Source organism: Sclerotinia sclerotiorum, genomic scaffold (assembly GCF_000146945.2).
Source record: "Sclerotinia sclerotiorum 1980 UF-70 scaffold_4 genomic scaffold, whole genome shotgun sequence".
Lineage (NCBI taxonomy): Eukaryota > Fungi > Ascomycota > Leotiomycetes > Helotiales > Sclerotiniaceae > Sclerotinia > Sclerotinia sclerotiorum.
The window spans coordinates 2,308,528-2,332,789 of NW_001820832.1; the positions used below are offsets into that span (position 1 = coordinate 2,308,528).

At 43.8% G+C, this 24,262-nt stretch overlaps 11 protein-coding genes across 11 annotated transcripts; 8 read left to right on the top strand and 3 right to left on the bottom strand.

Moving 5' to 3' along the window:
• Positions 1-293: 293 nt before the first annotated feature.
• Positions 294-761, top strand: SS1G_03972 (predicted protein; the record flags this gene model as incomplete). The annotated part of the gene is made up of 1 exon (XM_001595832.1): positions 294-761. One exon carries the CDS (start codon positions 294-296, stop codon positions 759-761), a length of 468 nt encoding a protein of 155 aa, XP_001595882.1.
• A 936-nt stretch (positions 762-1,697) lies between these two features.
• Positions 1,698-2,600, top strand: SS1G_03973 (predicted protein; the record flags this gene model as incomplete). The annotated part of the gene is made up of 4 exons (XM_001595833.1): positions 1,698-2,041; positions 2,124-2,176; positions 2,219-2,330; positions 2,543-2,600. 4 exons carry the CDS (start codon positions 1,698-1,700, stop codon positions 2,598-2,600), a joined length of 567 nt encoding a protein of 188 aa, XP_001595883.1.
• A 1,951-nt stretch (positions 2,601-4,551) lies between these two features.
• Positions 4,552-4,965, top strand: SS1G_03974 (predicted protein; the record flags this gene model as incomplete). Its single annotated transcript, XM_001595834.1, has 2 exons — positions 4,552-4,749; positions 4,948-4,965. 2 exons carry the CDS (start codon positions 4,552-4,554, stop codon positions 4,963-4,965), a joined length of 216 nt encoding a protein of 71 aa, XP_001595884.1.
• Positions 4,966-5,361: 396 nt separating this feature from the next.
• Positions 5,362-7,058, bottom strand: SS1G_03975 (acetyl-CoA hydrolase; the record flags this gene model as incomplete). Its single annotated transcript, XM_001595835.1, has 2 exons — positions 5,362-6,793; positions 6,898-7,058. The coding sequence occupies 2 exons, from the start codon at positions 7,056-7,058 to the stop codon at positions 5,362-5,364; spliced, it is 1,593 nt and encodes a 530-aa protein (XP_001595885.1).
• Positions 7,059-7,934: 876 nt separating this feature from the next.
• SS1G_03976 (hypothetical protein) lies at positions 7,935-10,009 on the bottom strand (the record flags this gene model as incomplete). The annotated part of the gene is made up of 3 exons (XM_001595836.1): positions 7,935-8,891; positions 8,944-9,824; positions 9,874-10,009. The coding sequence occupies 3 exons, from the start codon at positions 10,007-10,009 to the stop codon at positions 7,935-7,937; spliced, it is 1,974 nt and encodes a 657-aa protein (XP_001595886.1).
• Positions 10,010-10,490: 481 nt separating this feature from the next.
• Positions 10,491-11,316, top strand: SS1G_03977 (hypothetical protein; the record flags this gene model as incomplete). Its single annotated transcript, XM_001595837.1, has 2 exons — positions 10,491-10,742; positions 10,873-11,316. The coding sequence occupies 2 exons, from the start codon at positions 10,491-10,493 to the stop codon at positions 11,314-11,316; spliced, it is 696 nt and encodes a 231-aa protein (XP_001595887.1).
• Positions 11,317-11,894: 578 nt separating this feature from the next.
• Positions 11,895-13,428, top strand: SS1G_03978 (hypothetical protein; the record flags this gene model as incomplete). Its single annotated transcript, XM_001595838.1, has 3 exons — positions 11,895-11,982; positions 12,103-12,435; positions 12,590-13,428. 3 exons carry the CDS (start codon positions 11,895-11,897, stop codon positions 13,426-13,428), a joined length of 1,260 nt encoding a protein of 419 aa, XP_001595888.1.
• Positions 13,429-14,838: 1,410 nt separating this feature from the next.
• On the top strand, positions 14,839-17,291 carry SS1G_03979 (predicted protein; the record flags this gene model as incomplete). Its single annotated transcript, XM_001595839.1, has 10 exons — positions 14,839-14,884; positions 15,141-15,446; positions 15,507-15,643; positions 15,874-15,890; positions 15,955-16,048; positions 16,128-16,355; positions 16,467-16,620; positions 16,773-16,900; positions 16,952-17,030; positions 17,269-17,291. The coding sequence occupies 10 exons, from the start codon at positions 14,839-14,841 to the stop codon at positions 17,289-17,291; spliced, it is 1,212 nt and encodes a 403-aa protein (XP_001595889.1).
• Positions 17,292-18,676: 1,385 nt separating this feature from the next.
• Positions 18,677-20,501, bottom strand: SS1G_03980 (hypothetical protein; the record flags this gene model as incomplete). The annotated part of the gene is made up of 2 exons (XM_001595840.1): positions 18,677-19,953; positions 20,129-20,501. 2 exons carry the CDS (start codon positions 20,499-20,501, stop codon positions 18,677-18,679), a joined length of 1,650 nt encoding a protein of 549 aa, XP_001595890.1.
• A 713-nt stretch (positions 20,502-21,214) lies between these two features.
• SS1G_03981 (predicted protein) lies at positions 21,215-21,355 on the top strand (the record flags this gene model as incomplete). Its single annotated transcript, XM_001595841.1, has 1 exon — positions 21,215-21,355. The coding sequence occupies one exon, from the start codon at positions 21,215-21,217 to the stop codon at positions 21,353-21,355; it is 141 nt and encodes a 46-aa protein (XP_001595891.1).
• Positions 21,356-22,837: 1,482 nt separating this feature from the next.
• On the top strand, positions 22,838-23,247 carry SS1G_03982 (predicted protein; the record flags this gene model as incomplete). The annotated part of the gene is made up of 2 exons (XM_001595842.1): positions 22,838-22,907; positions 23,210-23,247. 2 exons carry the CDS (start codon positions 22,838-22,840, stop codon positions 23,245-23,247), a joined length of 108 nt encoding a protein of 35 aa, XP_001595892.1.
• Positions 23,248-24,262: the final 1,015 nt, after the last annotated feature.

A 24,262-nucleotide genomic window follows, 5' to 3' on the forward strand; every position in this document is an offset into this window, starting at 1 on the left:
AAGTGGAACTAAGGACAATCGTGCCTGCCATACTTGTGCTTGCGAAATCCAATCTTGAGTTTCAAATCAAACCTTCATTGCCCACACCTTTTACAATACTTTCTTTCCAGCTCTTCAAATAATACCACGAAAAACCGTTCGTGCGATCACATTCGAAACTACACTGCTATATCGTGGTCCTCGTTTCAATTTTAATTCTCTGCTTAGCACAAACACTGGGAGTCATAGCATTCCAACACAGTTCCTGGGCAATTCTTTCAGGTATCCTCATCGTAGTACCTCCCAACCGCAAAATGACAAGCATCCGGGAAGCAGTCAAAAAAGAACGCAGGGTCTCATATATGCTATGGAAAGCCGTCAATTCGCAACTAGAACTCGAGAAAGCTACGAATAAATTAATGCAGGATATGTATGAGGATTTGGAGAACATGAGAGTTTCCGGGTGCTCAAGCGAGGATTGGACTACAATGTGCGAGATGGCACAGGAGCTGGTGGACACTCTCAAAATGTTGAAAGAACAGCCGTCCGATTCTATGCTAGAGGAGAGGAGTATCGAGCTAAAGGTTAAGGAAGCAATCAGAGAAGACTCGGAGGACATAGAGGATGAAATTAAGGATGAACCTGAGAAGAACATTGATGAGGACGTTGAGGAGTACATCGAAGTATTGATCAGAGAGATGCATCCGAATCTGGATCAAATTAGGGCTGCTGCTGGCTTAGAAGAAGATGATCTACATGATGTATTTGGGCTGGCAAAATAAATGGACAAGCCCCAAAAATTTATCTTGGGTGGAAAGGAGAAGGCGACTATTGAGAAAGATAAGAGCAGTGATGCGGAGAATTAGGGGAAGAATAAGAAGCAAGCTTGAAGGGACGCGCTGAAGCACTGAAGGAATCACAAATTTTCTCCAGCATTTCGTACAATGAGTTTGGAGATGGGAGTTGAATGTATGTTGAAAAAGAAGGCTGTTTTCGAGTTTCTCGTTGGAAATTTCGTCAATCTCTAGAAGGCATAGAGGCAGCCATAATGGGAAGACTTGTGAGGATGTGATCGAATCATGCATGGCTAGAGCTACACTATTAAACATCTATACTATCGCCGCTTCTTGGAGGATATCAAACTTTTTTTTGGCTTGTCTCAAGTGATTTCACATGAACGATGTGACGGTATTGGGAGAAGTGTCGGAGAATTTGTCATGGAATCCACAATTGCTATATCAAAAGAGGCATTACTGCTTCACCTTGGGAAAATTTGTGACCGGTGGTTATGTTATATGGCATTGCAGATTGTCATTACTACGATAATCAGCGGTTTCCAAAGCAGGTTAATTTGTGCAGATATACTTTGCTCTATTAGCTGTCTTTGCGAACTACACAGAAAGTATGCTACCTAATATATTCCCATGTACATTCAAGCCAAACATATTTCACAAGACAATTTTCATTGGTAATGCTTTTTTCGATGGCGTGAGTATTATACATAACCCAAATTGTAGAGCCGTTTTTGTCAATTCACTAGAAACATCCCACTTGGGTGAGTCAACCGAGTGTCCCTATTCCCACGTCATTTCTACCTCGAGACCCCATTCGTTTTCTCCTACGTGCGAAGAACCACAGAACATATTTTTTCTTTGAATTGACTAACTATTGCTACTCGGAGACCAAGCTTAATAGATCATTTGTCAAACTATATTATCATGGACACGAATTACAAAAGTTTTGCCACAAAATGCCCTTTGTTAGATGTCAGATATCTTATGGAAAGCGGCCATCAATTTGACATGCAAAAACACCAAGCACTATGCAGGGACTACAAACTACGCAGAGAGAATGATTACAATGCACGCCCACCCAGTGCACTCTCTGAGACACGAAACGTGGTTACAATCGAAGAATCGAAACGCGGCAGGGTGCCATCGGAGGCACCAACAGACAAAGAAGGGTCACAAGCGCTATTTAAAGAACGTCGAGAGGAGATTAAGAAGAGGAGACGGCAGAAATTACAGGATAGTTATGATATAGGACCTTTTGATCCGCTCGTGTATGATCTTCTTGAAAGTCAGGTTGTGCATTATGAGGTGTTGCGGCGATGCAGATTAGTTCCCATCATTGTTAATTCACAGTCTAGCTGGCAAGAATACAAAGGTTGGAGTTTCTTCATGCTCATCCTTTGGTTGTTAGTGTTTCGCTAATATTTGCCTTCAAATTTTAGAATCAGGCCATGCGCCAGGACATGGGAGTTTCCGCTCAAATCTACCTCTTCCACAGCTCTTGGCTCCGAACAAGAATTGCAACCCATTTCGTGGTCAAAATAATATTAGTGCCATTGGGTAAGTCGTCGCTGGCACGAATGGGCTATTCGCACAAATGTAAAAGGAGATCTCGCTAATCGCTGAATAGAAAGAGTGGGGCTGGTGTTACGAATAAAAGTCACATCCCGAAAAAAAGGGCAGTGATCAGTAATTATTGCATAAAAGGCTCGATGACTTTGAGTTTCTGATAGCTTTTATGTAAGAAGGATATGGTGAAGTTGATGTCCAAGGGAGTTGAAGATTGTTCCAAAACTTGGTTTGAGAAAGTCACCCAAGGCCTTCAAGTGATTTCTTCGCAAGGTCGGAGATACGCATGATGAATTTACGAAATTGGATATATGGCAAAAATTTGAGAGCGATGTTCTGAGAACTGCAGATAGAAGGGGGATTAATTGGGGTACTTTAATCACCTGGTAAAATCTTACCATCAACAAGATTATTTTGGTGCACAGATCATCAAAATCAGACACAGGCTTCATCTCTGGTGGTCTATCAATTGGCTTCTCAACAAGACAACATTTGATTCGCTACTTTGTTTTTGGTTTTTTTTGGTGAAGAACACCGTAGTCCATGGTCTAGAGGTTCAGCTGAATAGGAACGGTACAATAAGTCTAAAGAACTGGTACTTACCGTTCTATCATTTCCGTTTCTGAAATAAGTTTTTAGGTCCAAGCAATCCTATAATTCCCTCGCACTTACATGAACAACGAAGACAAATCATGAGGTTTCTAATGAGCGTACAAAAGATACAAGCCCAGCGGCTGTTTCCTCGCATGCTATCAAAATTTTCATGTTAAGGAAATAACCAAGAAGTCCGGATCGTCGCAGGAAGGTAAAGAAAATAACTTGTATTGATCTTGTAAACAGCGCACTGATACATCATATTCGCATGAACTTAATATTATAAGGGCCTTGCTGGAAATATACTTTGGGGCTCCGTTTTCTTGTGATGGCCAATTCGATAAGCAAGAAACACTTTGAAAATTTTTTAATGGTTTTAAAAGGGCAATGGCAGGTCGAACTGCAATATGAATGATCTCTATCTTGTTCTGCATCTTCCACCTCGAAAGCTGCCCCGTCATCTGCGCCCAGCTACGCAACCGTAAGTTCCTTGGTCAGTTAGAGTGGCAAAACATCGAGTGTCCAGATTTGTTGTTGAGGATTTTAGCAGAATAAAGACGTGAAAGTTCCCGTGTAAAAGAAACCACCAAAAAGTTTGATGATATGCCGATAACTCTGGGGCGTAAGGAGGGCAACTACATTCGACCAGAACTGAGGCGTGGTTCCTGTGAATCGTGTTTGACAAAATCAAGAAGACAATACTAATATTTGATAGCATATCGATAACGAGGAACCCCAGTATCTGGGTTGCTCAACAATGCATAGCTGAGTAGGATGTTGATATCCTATTGCCCTTGATAGAATCACAGGTGTGTGGTCCTGGAGTTCATAGTGCTGTCAGATTCTGGCACATGGAGTCTAGACATTTCTAAGGAGGAACGATTGTTTATTTCCACATTTCCGAAAATTCTACAGGAATGGACCTTTCAGTACGACCTGTCCGAAAGCTTCGAGATGTGATGCAAGGGCATGTTGGATTGCTGAGTGATGCAGTAACTAGAATAAGCCCTCTGACATATTTGAGAACCTTCCAAACTTCGAGGTTTCTTTTTCAAAGGAAGGTCAAGGCAAACACCCTGCTATTAATCCAGAGAAAAGGCGACCACAAGTTTAAGCCATCAATGAGATAAGATGTGACTTGGTATGCCCTGAGTTTACCTCAACACCAACAAGTCGATAACTCTAGATCAGAGTTGCAACACATAGCAATCCACCTTCATATAATGCACCCGCTTATCTGCATGTGCGTGAATTTAACCTCAAAATTACCCAAAATGAAACCCACCAAATAACTTTCCCATATCTACTCGAGCATCCCCGCGAACAATTTAAAAGCGCCATCTGGTAATTTATCCTAAGTTAGACTCGCTGCAAAATAAAAGACTCTGAATCAGTGTGATAAATCTAACAATGGTTATGCCCAATTTTCGCTCCCTGAGATGCCAATTAAGGGCCCTCCTCTCCAATATTCACACTCCAAAGTTAAACAGTCCGACAAAGAAAACTCAGCACATCTTTGCAAACAAGCACAGGAAATCTCTACCAAGTACCGTCATCATTCAACACCTATCTAAGCATTTCCTCCGAACCCACACCTTGCATAAAATCTCAAAGCAGGATGTCTTGCAAGCCCGAAGAAGAAAAGCAATATCAAACAACAGTTCTGCACCAAAGGAGATCTTTACAGAAGGCAAACCCACAGCACAATAATTTAAAGCAAAAGCGGATACAGGAATGGGCATGGAAAAGGCTTTTATCAAAGAAGAAAGCGAGAAGATGCTGCCCGAAAGCTCATGGAAAAGGTAGCAAAAGTGTGGTAAGGAAGCGAGGGGTGTCCACCAGTGCAAAATAATATGAACGCTTTACAAATAGGTAATCAAACAGAATAAACACCTGAATCAGGTCGTCAACGACTAAGCCAACGCTCCCACACGACAACAGATTCTCGTTGGGTTAAACGTGGGATCCAGGAAGCATTGTTACCTCGCATACTGATGTTCGGATCCTTCTATAGGTTGATAGAAAGAGCTAACACACACTCTTCTGTCATTATTGTCCATTCATTCATTATAAACCTTGGGTGGGAGCGAAGGGCCCTGTTATTGAATCAGAAGTCTTGGACTTTGGTATGTTTCTGTCACTAATATTTGAAGATGCTAATAAACACATCCTCTTATGTTTCATTGGTGTGGCAGCTGAGTGCCTCAGTGCGCGGAGGCTTCTTTTGCTGAATCACCAGTATGGATTTTGGTGTTCTTCCATCACAATGAAAAAAAACACCTTGTATGAAATTCTTGTTTCATCTTTGAAATTTGATCCTCATATGCGCCCTGCTCCAATAAAGCCCATCAGTGACATATGACTGATTCCAAAGTTTTTTCCAATATCTACATCGCCTCGTACATCATCTGAACTCTTTATACACTCTCTAACCCCAAGTCTTAAGTGCCTTCATACTTCCCTCTTGATCGAATGCCTTGTGCATATCGAAGCTGTTCCACAACAAATGGGGCTCGTGACCCCATCCTCTCCTCATGCATTCGAACTCAGCCTTCCTGTAGTAGTCCTCCAAAATTGGCTTGTAGTCTGGATGTGAGCATTTCTCAATGATGACCTTAGCTCGCTCTTTTGGACTCAATCCTCGAACATCAGCTAGACCCTGTTCAGTAACAACTACGTCCAAATCGTGCTCTGTTTGGTCAACGTGTGTGCACATAGGGACAATGCAAGAAACACCGTGAGGATCGGTCTTGGATGGTCTGGTAGATGGAGTGTGCATGATACTATACTTGGCAGAACGGAGGAAATCAGCTGAGCCGCCAAGACCGTTCAACATGCGAGAACCCATGACATTGGTGCTGTTTGCATGTGCGTAAATATCGACCTCAACCGGTGTGTTCATACCAATAACTCCCAATCTTCTGATGATCTCGGGGGAGTTGGAAACCTGCTGTGAGCGGAGCAAGAGTTTGTCGAAGTATTGCTCCCATCCATCGTAAAAGCGCTTGAAACCTTCTGGAGAGAAACGAATGGAGGTCGCAGTTGCGAAGTCTAAGCGTCCAGAATCAAAAAGATCAAGGAAGGTATCTTGAAGCACTTCTGTCCAAACCTTGAGATTCTGGAATTTAGACTCGGCTAGACCACCGATAACAGCATTGGCGATGTTTCCGATACCGGACTGAATTGGTAGAAGGTTCTTGGGAAGACGGTCGTGCTTGACTTCGTGCTCGAGGAACTCAATCAAGTGAGCAGCGATGGCACGAGAGGTAGCATCCTCGGGTGCATTTGGTACGGTTTGGTCTTGATAATCGGACTCGACAATGGCAACAATCTTCTCGGTATCAACAGGAATGGCGGTTGTTCCAATGCGGTCCTCTGGTGCCATAATCAAGTATGGTTTTCGCTTTGGTGGAAGTTCGGTCATGGTGATATCGTGAAGACCCTCGAAAGAAGGCATAGAAGTGTTGACTTCAACGATGATCTTGTCCGCCATTTGAATCAATTCTGGTGACGCTCCAACTGAAGCTCCGGGAATAATGCCACCATCTTCAGTAATGGCGGTAGCCTCAACGATAACCACATCCAGCTTTTTGTTCGGGCGGTCTTTTGTGTAGAATCCATAGACCAAATCGACAGGGAACATGGACAGATGTTTGTCGAAGAAATTGATATTGCCATTGTTGATACCTTTTGCAATAGCTTTTCCGACTTGATGAGGACTTCGTCGTTCGATCATATTTAATTCTGCCCATCGATTTTCGGTCTCCGCTCCAGAACTAGCACCTACAAAGAGGGAGTACTTAAGCTTGCCCTGCAGACTGTTCTTCTCTACATGATCGGCGAGCATTGTTGGAATCTTCCTACAGAGTTTCCATCAGTATTGGTTTCTTACGGAATGAATTCGACGCTGTTGTTTGACCCCTCTCTTGCTCAGCACCGCAAAAGAACTGCAATTGATACTCACTTAGGATATCCCACACCCGTGAATCCGGACCATCCAATGTAAGCTCCATTAGGGAATAAAGGGATTAAATCTTGAGGATGAGCGAGCTTGTTGAGCAAAGATGGCCTCCTAACTCGAGATTTCAATGCAGCGGAAGCTGTCAAAGCTGCCGAAGAAGCCATCTTGATAAGATTAAGCTATAGGACTAGCAACAGTGTAGAATGAATAAGACCAACCCCCCAAAAAAGGAAAAAAGAGAGTGAGACGAGATGAGATGAGATTCAGGAAAAAAGGGAAATGTGATGAGGCCGGGGGATAACCGAGTATTTATAGAATATTTATAGAATCATCATATGATCTGTTTACTCTGGGAGGAAGGGGGAATGCGAGGGGGGGTGGTCAAAAGATGGTTGAATTCGAGGAAGCTCAACCGGGTTCGCTGGATGATGGGTGCCCCGCAATGGATCGGTTACAAGGAGAAAATTCACTCCGCCATCGCAATAAATTCGGTTACTCGGGTTAACATATCTGCAAGGACATGTCTACATATATATACACCTACACACATATATATATCTACATCTACATCTACATCTACATCTACCTAGCATCACCACACCTACTTCAGTATTACTTTAGTATTGTGCACTGTACAGTTACTAACCTACTACTCCCGTCCCTACTTGTAACTGCCATTCAATACTTCGTAGTCATTCAAAAACTCAAGAAACACCTTTTAAATTGGTTTGTGCGATGCTAAACTTATGCATTTCTTAACAGATATCCATTCCCACAGATCTACTCTAGTTGCCTGTACTTCGTTACGGCATGGTCGAATCACTTTGCCAGAAAGCCTTCTTGGCAGCTTACTCGCGTTTCCGTAGAACGAATCCCCTTTCCGTCAAAGTCGGTCAGCAAGTCTGTTTCCAGACCTACGGATAAGCTATTACCTATGCATTCCATACATAGACTTTCTGCCTCATCACACATTCGGATAAAGCGTTTATTTTGAGGATCGTAGTACATTTATTTGCTTGGTGTTACACTATAAAAGGCTTTCAACGACGCCTCTGCTCCATATCCTCCTGTCTTGGAGGAGGCATATTCATGGCTTCTCTCGCTGCCCTCAAGGCAGCTTGGTTTATTTTCAACTCTGCACTATAATCCCCAAAGGCCCGAACTATTTCTCTAAGTCCGCTTTTCAACACAGCGAGTAACAAATCTACCTCGGGGCTCTCTTGTCTTCCTTCTACATCTGTCCAATGTGCGCCCAATCCGGTCCTAAACTTCTGCACTTCCACAATCGTCTTGGTATATATCTCAACGATTTCCCTGATGTCCTTCTGTACCTTTCCGTATTTGTCTTCAACAAGACTGCACACAGCAAACCTAGTTATTGAGTCGATAGCATCAATGATGATACCTAGATCGCCATAGGGGGTTCCTAACACTACGCTTGCAATCTCTTTTCGATATTCCTGCCTGAACGGTTTTCCGAATGGTAGCCTGAGAATCACAATCGCCTGCTCACGTAGGATTTTCTGGATTCCCTCCGGCTGTTGAAATTGTGTAGATACTGCGGACTTAATTGCTGCCTTTTTCTTGTCGTCCTTCAACTGGCGGCTACGGGATATCTTATCAGGTGGTGATAGTTCCCCCTGACTCTTTGCAAATGAGCCAACCGCTTCCAGATAACGCCTACTTCTTGATTCCGCTGGTTGAGGTTTTGTCACAAGACCACTCTTTGGTTCTTTCTTTAGGGGTTCAGTCAAGAGACGGGGAAGTGATGATACTGGGTCCTGCGTCTCCTGCTCCTCATACAAACTGATCACCGGTGGTTGTTTTTTTGGATCATATTCTTCGATACGCTGATTTATCTCATTAATTGTCTCGAGGCATGTTGCAAGGATTTGAGACCAAGCTGAACCGCCCACACGGTCAATGTCTTCGAAAATGGCTTTCCGTCTTCCCTGGTACCGCTGTGCAATTTCTACAAGTTCCCAAAATGCGAAAGCCTGAACGGTGTTAATACAATCTCATAGGAAGAGCTTGAGAGAGGGTGCTTACTCTTGTTTGCAACTTCTTACCCTTTAATCCAGTCAACAAACTCCCATTTGGGTCTCGAGATTCGTAGGTAATTGGTCTGTCATGCTTCAAAGGCGCCTGCGCCACATAAACCGAGAACGCAAGATTTCCAAATTCCCACAGTAAGGTAAGCATGAGCCCGGAAATAATCGTCCTAAGCACCATGGTCCAGTGGAAAGGCAACTCATTCGGGGGAGTAGCGGCTTTTGGTAGGTTCCAGAAAATCTTTGCAAATGAACGGGTAAATCCCCATACACTCTCTCTGATATTGAACGTGTAAATCGGTAAGATGACAGGGACAGGAAGGGTAATATTCATAGAATAGATAAAGGGAGATACCACAGCCATGATAGCAACGCGCTTGAGACAGCTTATAGCTAGAGGCATTGCCTTAGCTTTCAATTGAACCGTTGGCAGTACAGTTGTATGTGAAGATTGCTCGGATGAAACCTCTGGTCCGGTCTTCGTAAGTGGAATATCGATGCGATCATAGTCGTACATAAGGTGGAATCCAGCTTGTACAATAGCATTAAATAAAAGAAACATAGTTAAATAAATAGGTTTCTCGTTCAATATTGGTCGACTGGTTTTTGCTGCAAGCTTGATGCGATTGAGACCTGCACTCTCAGGAACTGACCATATGTATATCTCGCTGAAAAACCATGCCGAAAAGAGATACCAAAGAGCTGTCTGAACGGTCTGAAATTTGGGCGCGTATTGTATAAATGTGTGGAAGGTCGAGACTGAGGTCCGCATTCCGACATGTAATTGAGCTACTCGAAGGATGAATATCATGAATGCGCATATGAAGAAAAGACCGCTTCTGATGCCAGCCCTACCCAGAGGAAACCATGACCAAAGGACTGCAGGGTTTGATTAGCACGTTCAATTTGTGAAGCCGAAGATACATACATGAATTCCATTCCCCGACCCATACCGCTTCGATGTAGCATACTGCTGCCAATACAGCCGTTGCCAATGCAAATCTTCTATGCAAGGCTGGAGTCAAAAAGTCCTTGTAAGGACGAATCCGTACTGCAGGCGGCATGGTGGGAAAGTTGTGAGAAGTTGCGCCTTAAAAGAGTAAACATCAATAAGAAGAATAGAGATCTATGAAGGTTACTTGTTCATGATGTTGTTTTTGTCGTTGTCGGACGAGTAAATAAAGATAGCAATATTGAACTCTTTTGTTGACATTCGATCTCTAGACAAAATAAATTTATTAGAGTTTGGTAGACCACCAGACGCGAGAGCTTCCGCTCAGCTAGAGCTGCCACCCACTGGTGACCCTTGAGAGAGAGCAAATGGCCCTAGCGAGATAAGGTTATGGAACATCATTCAATTGATCATTGATCACATCTTCTAGATTATCACAAGTTTACTCCGTATAGTCAAAACAGGCTGCGAGCGTATTTCTTCTGTAGCTAAAACTTGAAATTTACTCACATTCGAAAGGATTCTTTTGTTCCGTCAAATAATAAATCATGTCCTTCGATCAGTTATCATCGCTGGAGTCGCAACCGACAACCATGCGCAGAGAGGATGATCCTCAATATGCGGACGATCCGGAGTTCCAACGGTTATCGCAAGATCTTATGACGAAGCTCTTCTCATTGACAGGAAATATCTCGAGACTTTCAAATGAGATAAATTTACTGGGAACAAAGAGAGATACGGAGAGGGTTCGGGAAAGAGTGCACGATCTTTTGGAAGAGTCAAAGGACACCTTCAAGGAGGTTGGCGATGGCGTCAAGAAGATACAATCATGGGAGGATGTCAGTGTAAGTAATGAGCTGTATTGGATAATTTAGATGGAGTATTGATAGTTGATGATAGCCATCGCAAAAATATACTCAAGCAAAGCTTGCGCGGGAGTTTCAGAATAACCTGACCGAATTCCAAAATGTGCAGCGCCGGGCACTTGAGAAGCAGCGATCTTCTGCCACAGCGGCACGAACGGCCATGGAAGAAGCACAATCACCAGGGGCTGAGGGCGGAAATCGATTCGGCCAGCAACAATCTCAGGAACAGCTTAGGTTAGCTTCGCAAGACGAGGTGGATTTCCAAGATTCGTTGATTGTAGAACGTGAGGCCGAGATCCGGAATATCGAACAGGGTGTCACTGAACTGAACGAATTATTCCGAGATGTTGCACATATTGTCAATGAACAAGGTGAGACCCTCGATACAATTGCCAACAATGTGGAAAACGTGCATTCGGATACAAGAGGGGCAGATCTGGAACTGAGGAGTGCTGCAAGATATCAAAAGAATGCTCGGTCGAAGGCTTGTTGCCTGCTATTGATATTGGCCATCATCCTCACTATCATCATATTGGCAGCCACTCTTGGCTAGATGGTTTTCTTTGGGACAGTTCAATATGTTATATCCATGGCGGAGTTTTGGCGTTCTTCCCACGACATCTTGCTTCTACGTCTCTACACTTCCCTTGTCCTTTGTAACTGAGCCCGGAGTGTTTTTTAGAACCATTTACATCATGGAAGTGGGGGGGTGGGAAGGGGGGCGCCATTTTGTCTAGGTCATTTATCGACCTTGAAATAAATATACGACATCTAAACTCCTCTCTGCATGGCTCCTATGTGATTGACAAATTTATCGGCTCGTCTAAAGTTTATCACAACCGCATGGCAGTTAGTAGTATCAGCAGCAAATGAGTGACAAGAGCAAACCACGAAATACATTAACTTCAGCCAATCAAGTATATGACTGGATGTGTACAATTTATAATAGCTGTTTTGTTCCTTTGTTGATAAACGGATTCTCCTGTACGTCACATCATTGCCTGACATCATCACAAGGCTTCGTCCAACAGTTGGTCAGTCACCCGAGAGCGATTTTCATACATTGAAAGATTCGCGTTGCCTCGTAAAGTAAGAATATCAACATCGTGTTATCTTACTCACAATTCCAGCATGGATATTGAATTGGATCAAGCTAGTCTACAGAAGGCTTTTCAAGCTCGTCCAGATATACAGAATGCCATAGCAGCAGCATCGCAGGGTAAGTGTATATCTCTCAGCCTTGCAAGAAAAGAAAATATCTAGTATCTAGAAAAACAACATTGCGCCCACAACTTTGGAAGAAGTAATCTCCAATCCCTTGGCTAACCCTCAAATAAAGCTGGCCCAGAATACATCGAGCTCTTTAATCAGATTTCATTACACGTCTGCGAGACGATATCCCAGCAAATCTCAGAACCAGCTTCAAAGAAGCGCCGCATAGATGAGAGCCTCGCAAGTCGAAGTATCCCGAATGGCAGAAATAGCGCAAACACCGCCGGAAGTGCACCTGCCACTGGAGAAGATCCAATTTTGCTTGAGATCAAAGAGATTTCTGTGGTGATACCACAGCGCAAGAAATATAACCTTTGCTTCACATCGACACATCTCTACGCACGATTACCGACCTCTGAGGAGCCAGCATCTGGCATGAGCTATGCCTGGAAGGACATTGGTAATCCCCATGCTCCCTGGATCACCAGACGCTCGCTAACTAAGTGTACTTGTAGAATATGTATTTTGTCTTCCCGTCCCAGAAAAAACGCAAAAGCAATACAATTACATACTCTTTCCCAAAAACTCTAATATATCGCCGTCCAAACTTTCAGCCTCTGCATCACCCATACCTGAACCTTTAGTCTTTACGATTACAGACGGCGCCGCAAAACCGGGGATTATTGGTGGAACGGATAGTTCAGCAGCTTCAGCGGTCTCTGATGACTACAAAACTCTTCTCACCTGGGCTCTTTCCTCCTTCTTAAAGGCTGCTGGTAATACCCTCAAGATCACAGAGTCTGACCCTAAGATATTTGCCAGCGCAGTCAAGCAAAGCCACCGACCAAACGAGAAAGCGGTGCACGTCAGAGCATTCAGAGGATCCAAAGATGGATATCTGTTTTTCCTGCCTACTGGAATTCTGTGGGGATTCAAAAAACCATTATTGTTTTTACCACACAATCGCATCACTGGGCTATCTTTCACAAGCGTCTTACAACGTACTTTCAATCTTTCACTCGAGATTGACATGTCAGTCCCAGGCGGCGGAAACACCACCGAGGAAATGGAATTTCAGATGATAGACCAAGAAGATTTTGCCGGCATAAATGAATTTGTACAAAGACATGGATTGCAAGATAAGAGTATGGCCGAACAGCGTAAGGCCAAGCGATTGAATGTGAACGTGGTGAAGGATGAAGATGGGAACGTAGTCGGGAACGCGGAAGCGGGAGAGTTGGAAAGGGCGGCGCAGGAAGCTGAACAAGCAGCAATGGATGAAGAAGACGAAGACGAAGAGGACTATGATCCGGGAAGTGAGGGCGAGAGTGAAGGGAGTGGCACGAGTGATAGTGAGGAGGATGATGACGAGAATGGAGAGAGTAGCGGTGCCGAGGAGGATGGTGAAGATGATGAGGATGTGAATGAAAAGAATGGGGAGGAAGAATTGTAGGAATAAAACGGCTGAGCTCCGCTATGAGCGTGGACGTATATGTTGCATTTCTGATCGATTTGCCGTACCAAAGTTTGGTTTGGGCATGTAGTATCCGTGGGCGCTGGTTAGCACTTGTATGAATGGCATAAAAGGTCCAACTCCATAATGTTATTTTGTCCCGTTTCCATCATGGAGATACCATCATCCATCCCAACTCGCCCACACCATCCTGGTCTCCCAAAGTCAACATAGGAGTCACGGGTATTGATATCTCATCTGACTAAATTGTTGCTTTATGTCTCAGTATTACATGGGCAAATGTTAGTTGACATCAAGCTCTTCGCATAATTTGTGATAAATATTTGTGTCTTGTCCTCCCGACGAGCTCAATCTCAATCCCTCATCGCTCTCATCTCGGAGTGTATAGGACGTCTACCTTGTCGTCACGAGTTTTTGCAAGTGGTTGTCGGGCATTAACTGATAATAGATTTTTGACTGCTATATGCCAGGTCGTTAGTTTTTGATGGTCCCATTTTGAAATAGTAGCGATATATCTCTTCGCTGCTGGGAGGGCAACTCCATTTGGGTAGATGCTTCGCGTGCGGCAAACATATGATTGGGAGACTGCTATTGTCCCCATCAGTTCCTTATGTTCCGGAGATTGATGTGGAAGATACGATAAATTGCAATATATGCCCCTAGGACTTCTCACGCCCCAACTACTAAAGTCCATACCTTCTCATAGTGATCATGTTAATTTATGTGTAGACTCTACTTGAATTTTGCAATTATGCGTCTCCTTGTTATCTACGTTCAACCATTGATGCGAAGCTCATGCTGGGATAAGTACTGATGGTATGGGAAAGCATGTTCGTATTGCGGAGGACATCCTTATCATGCAACTGCATGTTTCTCACTAGCAGCAAGATCGTTTTTTTTTTCAATGTCTAAATCATGTGCAGAGAATTCCGCACACACTACTTTGCTGACAATAGGCTTTGCGACATCTGTAGATTGGAAGTGAACGATGATCCGAACATTTGTTCCCAACCTACCTGTACCTTGAAAGTTGAGAGCACCAGGAACAAACAGACCGCGGCGCTCGCCTTGTTTACCTAATTCGGTGCATTCGCCTTCATGCCATTCACCAATTCGCTACTACATCATTCCAGCAGCAATTCCCCCTCCCCACCCCATCTCCTCTGCCCTTCTATGCACGCAGCGTATTCAAGGGCTATCAGTGTCGATGTTGACTCATCGTTTGTCGCCCTCAAGATTTTCACATCCATTTAGTGGTGTCAATGATTATGTAGTACATGTCCAAATAAAGGCCTATTTGTCCATGACACATCGATTCACTCCATCCCCCACCATCCCCCACTCGTTCCCAAACCTCATCAATACGAAAAGTCATCTCTCTACGCCATCATGCAGCTGAACCCCTGGAAAGTTGAGATCTCGGACGGGGGCTATCGTAAGACCAAAAGGAAGAAAGAAAGAAAGCAAGAGATTCCTTTAGAGGAAAGAAAATGTGAAAAAGATTTTCGGTCATTCTAGTTTTTAAGATTCTCCACCACTTGGAGTGAAAAAATAGAATAAAATAAATTATTATCCTGGCGGGCGGCATAGTCGGCCTAAGTCAGGACTCCACCGGCCGATTGCGTCTGAGAATGAAACGAAATCTGAACAGGAAGCCATACTGAACAAGGAATTTTGTGCGTATTAGCTAGCATCTGCTGTTGAATTCGGAGGTGAACCGAGAGACTTTGCTATCGGGATCTCGTACCGAGAACCTTTTACATGGATCGTTTTCCCAAAAGGCTCCAATACACATTTGAGAACGACGTCGTTGAGACTCGAGAGGCAATTTTGGGAACAGGATGCAACCGTTGGGATGATGGATATTCCTTTCGGTGTTTATACTATTTTTGTCTTTCCTTCACCCATGTTTCGGAAAAGGATAAGTGAAAAGGATAATACTGTAACAATAAACCCAAAAAGACGTTCCGGTTGCAAAAGTTTGCCACATTGGCATGGTTAGTTCATAATCTCATATATTGGTAGCACAAGCATTAGCACTTAAGTTTTAACACTAGGATTCCGTACAACCTCAAGTCCAGACCTCTGTGCCTGCATGAACTTGCAGCTTTCGTGGTTCCAATTCTTGTCTCTTGCATATCAAAGGTTTGCACCTGAACTAGAAAGTGTATTGAAATTTGAAAGATGTCTCCGGGTAAAATAAAGGAGCTGAATAGAGGTAGAGTAAAGAAAAAGCCAAAAGCCTCAATGTCGTATTGTTAGTGTGTCGGATGCTTTTCCGTACCTTTGGGCTTGGTTCGGAAGATTTGAACGGGATCGTTTGTAGAGTTGAATGGAGGCAAGCCAAGAAGTGACATGAACTTATATCTCCGAATATTCATGTTTATGCTCATGCTTATGCTTATGCTCATGCTCATGCTGTAGATTGTGGATTCGGACATGTGAGTGAGATGAGGAAGATTGTGCTTTGCCAATAGAATACATACACTGCAGACGCAATATTAGAAATGGAATGATGAAAAAGAAAACTAGCAACTCATGGGCAAAAGTGCAACGTGAATGTATTGTACGAGACAATACATTCATAGTACAAGTACAGGTACTTGAAATTCAAGTCATGCGACTTCCAAGAATTTATCTACCTAGTCCTATAATAAATACTATCTATCGGACGAAAGACCTCGAAAACTACCCATGCAAGAAGTCACTTGCCAATTCAATTCGGTATTCAAATTTATTCTCTATCAAAAACTATCACAGCATTTACAATACTACACTACAACGTCCGTCACACACATGCCGTGTGTCTTCCTCAAATACTACTAGAAATAGGCACGGGAAATCCATTACCGGTCACTCTCACTGGATTCTCAGAATGGAAAGCTGGCAAACTGCAGTACCACCCAGTTCACCAATTCAAGACCCCGAAAACGCCATCATAAAATCACAGTGTACATCGCAGCGGCAAGATTAACGTCCCCGAATGCACAAGTGTATGTATGTATGTTTCTTCCTAGCTGCAAGCCAACGGGGTCAAGTACATGAGGTCTGTACAGTCTGTACACACATGGTATGCAGATGTCGAATACTCTACGGTACACGAGTATACCAAATCTCGTGTGAAGAGGCCCAACGTTTCAGAACACACTCACTATATTGATGATGGTAGGAGTATGTGACATGCACTTGGAGAGATGGCTAGCTTGAAACATCACGACATTTCATTTCCTTCGTACAACTCTTGCAAGTCGTGAAGCCTTACAGCAATGACAAACGCTACCTCATATATGGACGATAGGGAGTGGGTACATGGAAACGTTTAGGAAAGTGTGCTCGGGCCTTACAATCAGCCCAAAGTCCAAGCCCAGATCTACAAGTTGCGTGTATGTACACTGTGCGCATTGGCTCATTCGCGCACTCTCACCTGATCAGGACTCAAGCTGACCGATTTGTGAGAATGCCGCGAGCCTTGCTCTGGAGAGGACTCTACAGCTAAGTTCAGGTGGTGAGATTAGAAAGGCTTAGCGGAGGGAGAGACAGGCGCACCGATTACAGCGCCAGCGTCATAGATTCCCTGGCAAGTACATACACTGAATAGGCGTGCGCCTCATGCATCCAGACCCCATGTAGCGTCGATCACCTCAACAGGACAGAGGAAAGTCTAGTTGTCTACTCGGTAGAGCATGCTAGCTATAGTTGTGTTGGTACATTTCGGCTTTCATGCCCAGACTGCAGGTACACTTTTTAGCGATGGCCACGCACTCCTTGCATGTCCAGCTCCCTCCATATTGCACTGCCCTAAAAATAATGCATCCATAGGTATTGAGTTCGTGAAAACCTAAAAGAGCTGCGAGCATCTCGTTGAGTCTTTGAAAAAGTAGGCGGGAAAATATGTTGAATGGGAATATGTGCCCGTGGAAGTTCGATCAAAATCTGGTGGCCTTCCAGAAACAGAATATCCGCGCCAATAGATACATCGATTAAGTTACTGCGTACAATGTAAGAATCAAAAAATTTCCTGGATACAGTCGCCTTGTGTTGATTGGATCCGAGCATTGTTGATGCAGTCTTATGTTGTACACTGAGTGCTTACCATTCAAACTTGATTGAAAAGTACAGAGGCATCGTCGGTGCACACATGTCAAATGCATCAGTATCAAAAATCAAATTGCAAATAGAATATGAATTCTCGTGCTAGGAATCTAGATTGGATCGTGCTGCGAGACAAAGGTTATATATCGCATCTATTACAATCATATCACACTTAAAAGTAGTAAATGGATGATTTTTGATAAATGCTTTTTTCCATTTTGTTAATGGTAGGGTATCTAGAACTAATATTCAATAAATCCTCCCTGGCTGTGCTGGTTTCCACCTCGTTCATTCAAGCTGTTGACTGACTAGCCATAAAGGATCCATATGTACGCTTCCTTTTCTTTTGCGCTATGCCACCTTTAAATTTCCGTTGGAGATGATTTTAAGGATTTTCGCGATTGCATTGCCTTGCGCGCCATACAGAATATTCCTCTCATTGAGTTTCACCGCTTTTCCATTCCCATCGCTCCTCCCCCGCTGTTCTATAAGATCGCCCTTATGTTCACACTCCACACCCACCACCTTTCTATCTCAACTCATCCCTCTCCTTTGGTATATTATCCTCCATCCTCCACTGCTACCGGTATATTACAAGAAAAATGCGCACAGGTGTCTAATGTCCCATTATGCGCCCATCTAAGGGAATTTTCCCCCTTTCCTGGCCTGATCCCATCCGGTCCCATAAACCAAGCTCCTATCCATCCTCGTTTTCAAGCCGAGCTAAACCCAAGCCATCTAGACCAGGCCACGACCCATATCCCAGCCCCATGATATTTTTGCGCTCCAGCTCCATGGCGGCACACGAAAAAGGAAACAACAAACTAAGTACACATGAAAAGGAAGAACGCATAGTATGATTATGAATATTTTTAAATAAAATAGTAAACAATACACAAGAATAATAACAATGCTTAAAGAACAGTGCAGATCTCGAATCTCAAGCTGGTACTCTTCAAGGATAGTTGCCTGTTAAGGAGCGTTGGGGTATAGTAAAATTCGTTTCGTTCGTAAAGTCGTTAAAAAGATGCGGTGGGACGGTGCGACCATCAACCAACCAGAAGTAAAAACAAGAAGAAAAAAAGATGGCTCGTGAGGGCCGGCAGCTTCTTTAGATGCTTGATTTCGATGCTATTCAAGGTTTCCCCAATGCCACAGGGAATTTATCTGTGATGAATCGAAGAAGCTTGGTTGTTTTGCTGGGATTTCGTCGAAGTTGCGCGGTAGCTTGAACCATTGGTCCAACAATATCTTCGTCCCCAAGCTGAGGAAATTTACCTTCACTACGAGGGTCGTTTAGCGATGGGATTTTCGTCATGACGTTGCTTGAAGAAGCATTGCCAAGCGTGTTCTGTTTCAGTGTGGCAAAGGCATCTGTGGAGCTCTGGGCTGTAGTAGCAATTGTGAGTTCATTGTTTTTCATCCACTTGAGATCTGTCTGAGCCCATTTTTCCTCAGTCAACTTGTAAGTTTTTGAAGTGACTCCATAGTGTTCGCCTGTGCGAACAATATGCTTGGTATAGTTACAACGCGCGAGATCCCAATCGGCTCGTAGTTGCCGGCAAGCTTCGAGGTCGAAATTCTCAGGGACGTATGGCTCAGGGTTGATGACGAAGTTAGCATGGCCAAGTTTGTTTGCCCACTCATCGTTCTCCTCAGCGATCAGAATGGCAGGAATCTCTGAAGAGGGAACTATGTAGTTTGATTTAATTGTTGATCTATGAAAGGATGAAATGGATGGTTTAGTACTAAGTGGCGGTGAGGGCATTCCATGTAATTGATGGGTAATTATGAAATCAATGGGCGTGTTGGCGCCCGACATCGAATCACTCGTGTCAGCGACAGATGGTGACTGTAATGGCGATTGCATTTTGAACTGCTCCTTGGCTAAGACATCAGTCATGAGAGGTGGAAGTAATGGCGTGCCGGCCAATCCTTCTTCGAATTCAGATGTACCGCTTTTTGCCTTTTCGATATCGAGGAAGGATGTTGTAGAGCTATTATCGCGGCTACCAAAGACGCTTCTGGTTGGAGTAGGTGGCAAATGGAGATCAGAAGTCTCGTCCAGAGGTCTGCGAGCGGAGTTCGACCTCGATGAGGATCTACTAGAAGGGGCCCTGGAAGTTGCATAATCTCGTTGTGTATCGGATGATATAGATGCTGCTGAAGAACCCGTGGCTTTTCGTGAACTCCATTTGCGGGCAAAGGAAGGAAACTTGGTATTGAATCGAGATGTGAGTCCATTCAGTGGCGATTCGTTTCCTCTTCTCTTCTTATATCTCTGGTTTAATGAAAAATCCCCATCACTAAAGAACCCATCTGAAAGATCATAGTAAGAGTCTTGATTGGTAGATAAATGGACTGAGCTTTGGGCTATAGACGTATCTCTATGCAAGCAATACAGATCGTCGCCTATATATCACGAGAACAAGGATTAGCCTATCGCCTTTGCCGCAGTGGATGTACGTTTCGCGATAATCATTACCCCGCGTAGTCATCCAAGAGATAAACAACAAATAAATGTATGAGGGTATGGAGGTCTTTAGGTCATTAAAGTATGAAGGTCTGGACATAATTTAAGACTTACACAGGCAGTTGTAGAGTTCATCGCAATCTGGGACATCTTCATCGTCCTCAAACATGAAGTCATTCTCCCGTTCGCAACGAGGTTCTTCTTGAACATCAGGCAGAGATCGCTTTCCGGATTTGTTGCTTGCGAATGTCGGCGAGGAGGGACTTTCGTAGAGGTACTGTGATTCGATTGAAGAAGCTGAGCTTGGATGTCTCATATGGCCTCGTGTAGAGAAAGTTGGTGTAACTGGTGATGGTAGCTCAGATGGCGATGAGTTTTGTGTATGAATTGAGCACGAAAGATCCATATCTAATTCTGGCAAGCTCTCTCTAGCTTTGCTCTCGGCGATATGGCCAGGGAGGCGGAACTCAGCTAATGCTGTTGGCATTTTGGGAGACAACGAGTAAGTAAAAGCTGGGGATGTTGGGGACAGGTCGATGTAGCGACTTGTATCGTGTCGGTATTGTACTTCAGTCAAAACGGGTGCGAGTCTATAGTGCAATTGACAACATAATATGAAGGTAATGCTTCTCTTTTCTTTTCTGATAAATTGATGTAGCGATACCGACGTGAGGAAACTGCACAAGTAACTTGTTCACAACTTGCAATCATACGTGGACGTTTCGAAAGTTAAGCGTTTTCCAATGGACCACGTAGTTATGTGTATAGCTAGGTTGGACGCGCGATGGGAGAAATGTATGGGTAATGAAGACTTGGATGCGTGGTTGGGAGATCTGGGTGCGCTGCGAACTTTTCCTTTGCAGAACCAATCAGACTTTGCTCTACCCAGCGTTTCCTCATCCAATACTCTCACGTGAAGGGTGACTAGAAAAACTCTGCAGGAATTCGGGGACTATGTAAGACTTACAGTAATTGGATAGTCCGATAGTTCGATGTTGGGATATCGCATTCGACTGATAGTCGTGTTTGACAAGAGGGCGGAGTGATGTATGTGACGGGATACGACGGTGAAGAGGGTTATCAGGGTGCTTGCTCGCGAGGTCTGAGTGGTCAAACTTGGGTCCTGCAGGTCGATAAACTTGACGAGTAGATTTTGGTGATTTTAAGACGGAGAAAAGAACAAGTCAGAAGGTTGAAAAGATGGAGATTAAGAAGTGCAGACAGAGTATGAGAGGTCGAGTGGTCGAGAGGTCGAGAGGTCGGAAATCCAAGAGGGTTGGTGGGTGTGTGGATGAGACCCGTGGGAGTGGATGGGAGTGGGTGGGAATGGGGTGGGAGTGAGTAGATGGATGGATAGATAGATGGATACCGGTACAGTAGTTCTAGGTACTCCGTAGTGTACCAGTCAGTCTGTCTGTCTTTCGATTTTGTGTTTGTGTCTGTGTTTTGATGCGACCCAGTATTTTTTTAAGCTCATTAACAAATTTTCCCCCGGGGCAATGGAATTGAAAAAGAATGTGGAGCACAAATGATAGAATTGAGAATTTAGAAGCTACAATCTACAGGCTACATACAGGCTACAGGATACACGCTACAGGCTACAGGCTACGACAGGCTGGGTACTCGACTTAATCGTACTAGTCCTCCTCGCCTACTAGATAGTCCCTAGACTCTAGAGCCCCCCTCCCCCTCTAACCTATGCTACTATGCTGCTATGCATATCTGTTTCAGTGTTTCTTTTAATTATTTATTTATTAAATTTACTCTTGGGCATCCGGATCACACTAGTAAATACCTCGGAAAGCCCACTTTTTGCTTCTTTTCTCCTGGGGTCTTGGGGACCAGAAGCTGCACCGACCGTTTCCGTCTTCGTAGCCATAGAACTTGCGCGGCGGGAAGGGGCTTACAAAGAGTGCCGGTATAGATAGCTTTTTAAAAAAAGCCATGGAAAGAAATATCCAGGGAATTCTAATTGGATTGGTAGAATGTTCCAAATACCTACAAGGGACCTACCTACCTACCTACCCCCACCTACCTACGTATGAATGATTTGGCAGGCTACACCCGAAAGAGGTGTCTCATATTAACCTCATCACATGTCTCATGGATATATCGCATTCGCCTGGTCTTCGATAGCTATATGTATATTCTTCCTTTACTCGCTCACCAGCTGCTCGTTTTCGTTCGCTCAGAGCCTGCGCAAGACATTTGGGTACAGTCACAGTACAATGTACATACACTACCTGAGGGCTCGAAGCACCTCCAGAAACTTAGCGAATCTTGCAGCCACACGAAATCTTCCAAATCTCCAAATGACTTTTCTGCCTTTGCTCCATGTGGATTAATGGAGACACCGATATGCCGTCGGAAGTTGGAACATTCACCCCACGTTGAGAAGAAAGGGTCCAGATTCTTTCTCACATAATGAGCGGGTCGAAATTGTCATCCAAATCTCTTGTTAGCATTAGGCTCTCACGGAGTATAGATTGTTTTCAACGCCTCGCCGTATGTAAGCCGTTGTAAGGTATGTATGCTTGTTCCAAATCCCTTGGGCCTTTGCTCATGAGGAAATTAGAATGTTCTATTCTTTAATATGGGGACATTCGATTCGTCTTTCCATAATCCTGGTTGATTCAATCAGAATAAGAACAAAGCAAGGAATGTCGGACAATATATACCGACTTGGAAATAGGAACCACTTGATAATTATTATTTGAAAATTTCAAGTAGTGTAAACGCTCGGCCTGGTCGTCTGGTGAGGGATCCACTCCTTTTCTGATGATCTGGTACCGCACTCAAAGTCATCAAAGAGCATAGCTCCCAATGCCCCGGGGAACAAGGGCAAAGAGAAACCCAGTCGGCATTATTGCTCATTGCAACTATAACTATAGCGGTGGGTCGCATTCCGCCCGTTTCTGTCAGTGGTTGATTCCATGGAAAGAATCCTTTTGAAGGTTAGCGCACACTAAGCAAACTACAAAGCAAAGCTTGATTACTATTATTACATTGTTATTCTTTCTCTCCTTTGCCGACTTATCGAGTTTAACCTATACCGGTCACGACTCACAAGGGGAAAAGAAGTGGTTGCAGGTCGTGAATCGTGAATCATGATGGCTCATTTGATCAATGAGCGGAAAGTCATGAATATGAACAGATAGATGGTCTTCGGGAGCTAACAACACTGCGAATATACAGCGTCTTTCAAGTTCCAATTTTTAAGACCTCAATCTTAAACGTAACCTTTTCCTATCCTCAACATTGACAAGCGCTACGCAAAAGTCTACCAAAGAAAAGAAACATTTTAAGCTTCTTTTCTTCAAATGCAATGACGAAACTTGTGCAAACAAGCAGCAATATATGCACCTCGTTGAAAATGGTTAAGTCGATAACTAAAGTGATGGGTTTTTCATATACTCTGTACGTATTTACCGTAACACTCCTTGTTAAGGCTAAGCTTTGCCCTGTCAAAAGTCCACAGCATTTTTTGAGACACCTATGGTGCAGGAACCCGACCGTCGATCCAATGATCGAGGGCCATGCCGTTCTTTCTCGTTGTTTCAAGCAATGTGTGGCACCCCTTTCCATAGTCCGCCTTGCGATTCATCGCATCTGATATCTTGTTCAAGCTGTGCGAGGCAATACATTACCGCCCGCTTTGCCTTATCGTCGAGAAAGAGACGCCAGGCGCATGACCTTGAAAGGTGTGACTTCATGATTCCTTGGTTTCTTGTGATTTGTATGGCAGAGAGGTTGGTTCGGGGATTGCAAAAAATCTATTTAATTGTTTGACAAACAAGTTAAATATTTCTGTTCGACATTTTTCTTCAACCTAACCCACAGCAATATGTTTGCTAAATAAGCCCTGTTAAATAAATCAATAAATCAATAATTTCACCATTCCGCACGGAAAAGGAAGCGTACAGATTCCGCAGGCTTCTTATAGGTGGATAACCCAATGCCCCATCGTCTTAGTACTGTTTAGTACCCACAGCCAGGGACATAGAAGTTGTAAAAGAACAAAAAAGTGGGAAAACCAAAAAAGCTCTCATTGATTCATCCGTCTTTGTAGGAAGTTAAACCAAAACACTCTCTATAATATCCGCTGCATGTGTTCTCGCATTTCACAAGTAGTACGGCATACCCAACAACCACACATTCCAATTTACATTCAATGGTAGTATCTGGTGCATTGAAGCCACTCTAAACTCGGAAAAGCCTCTTACTTTTTATATCTACAGTCTAATAGTG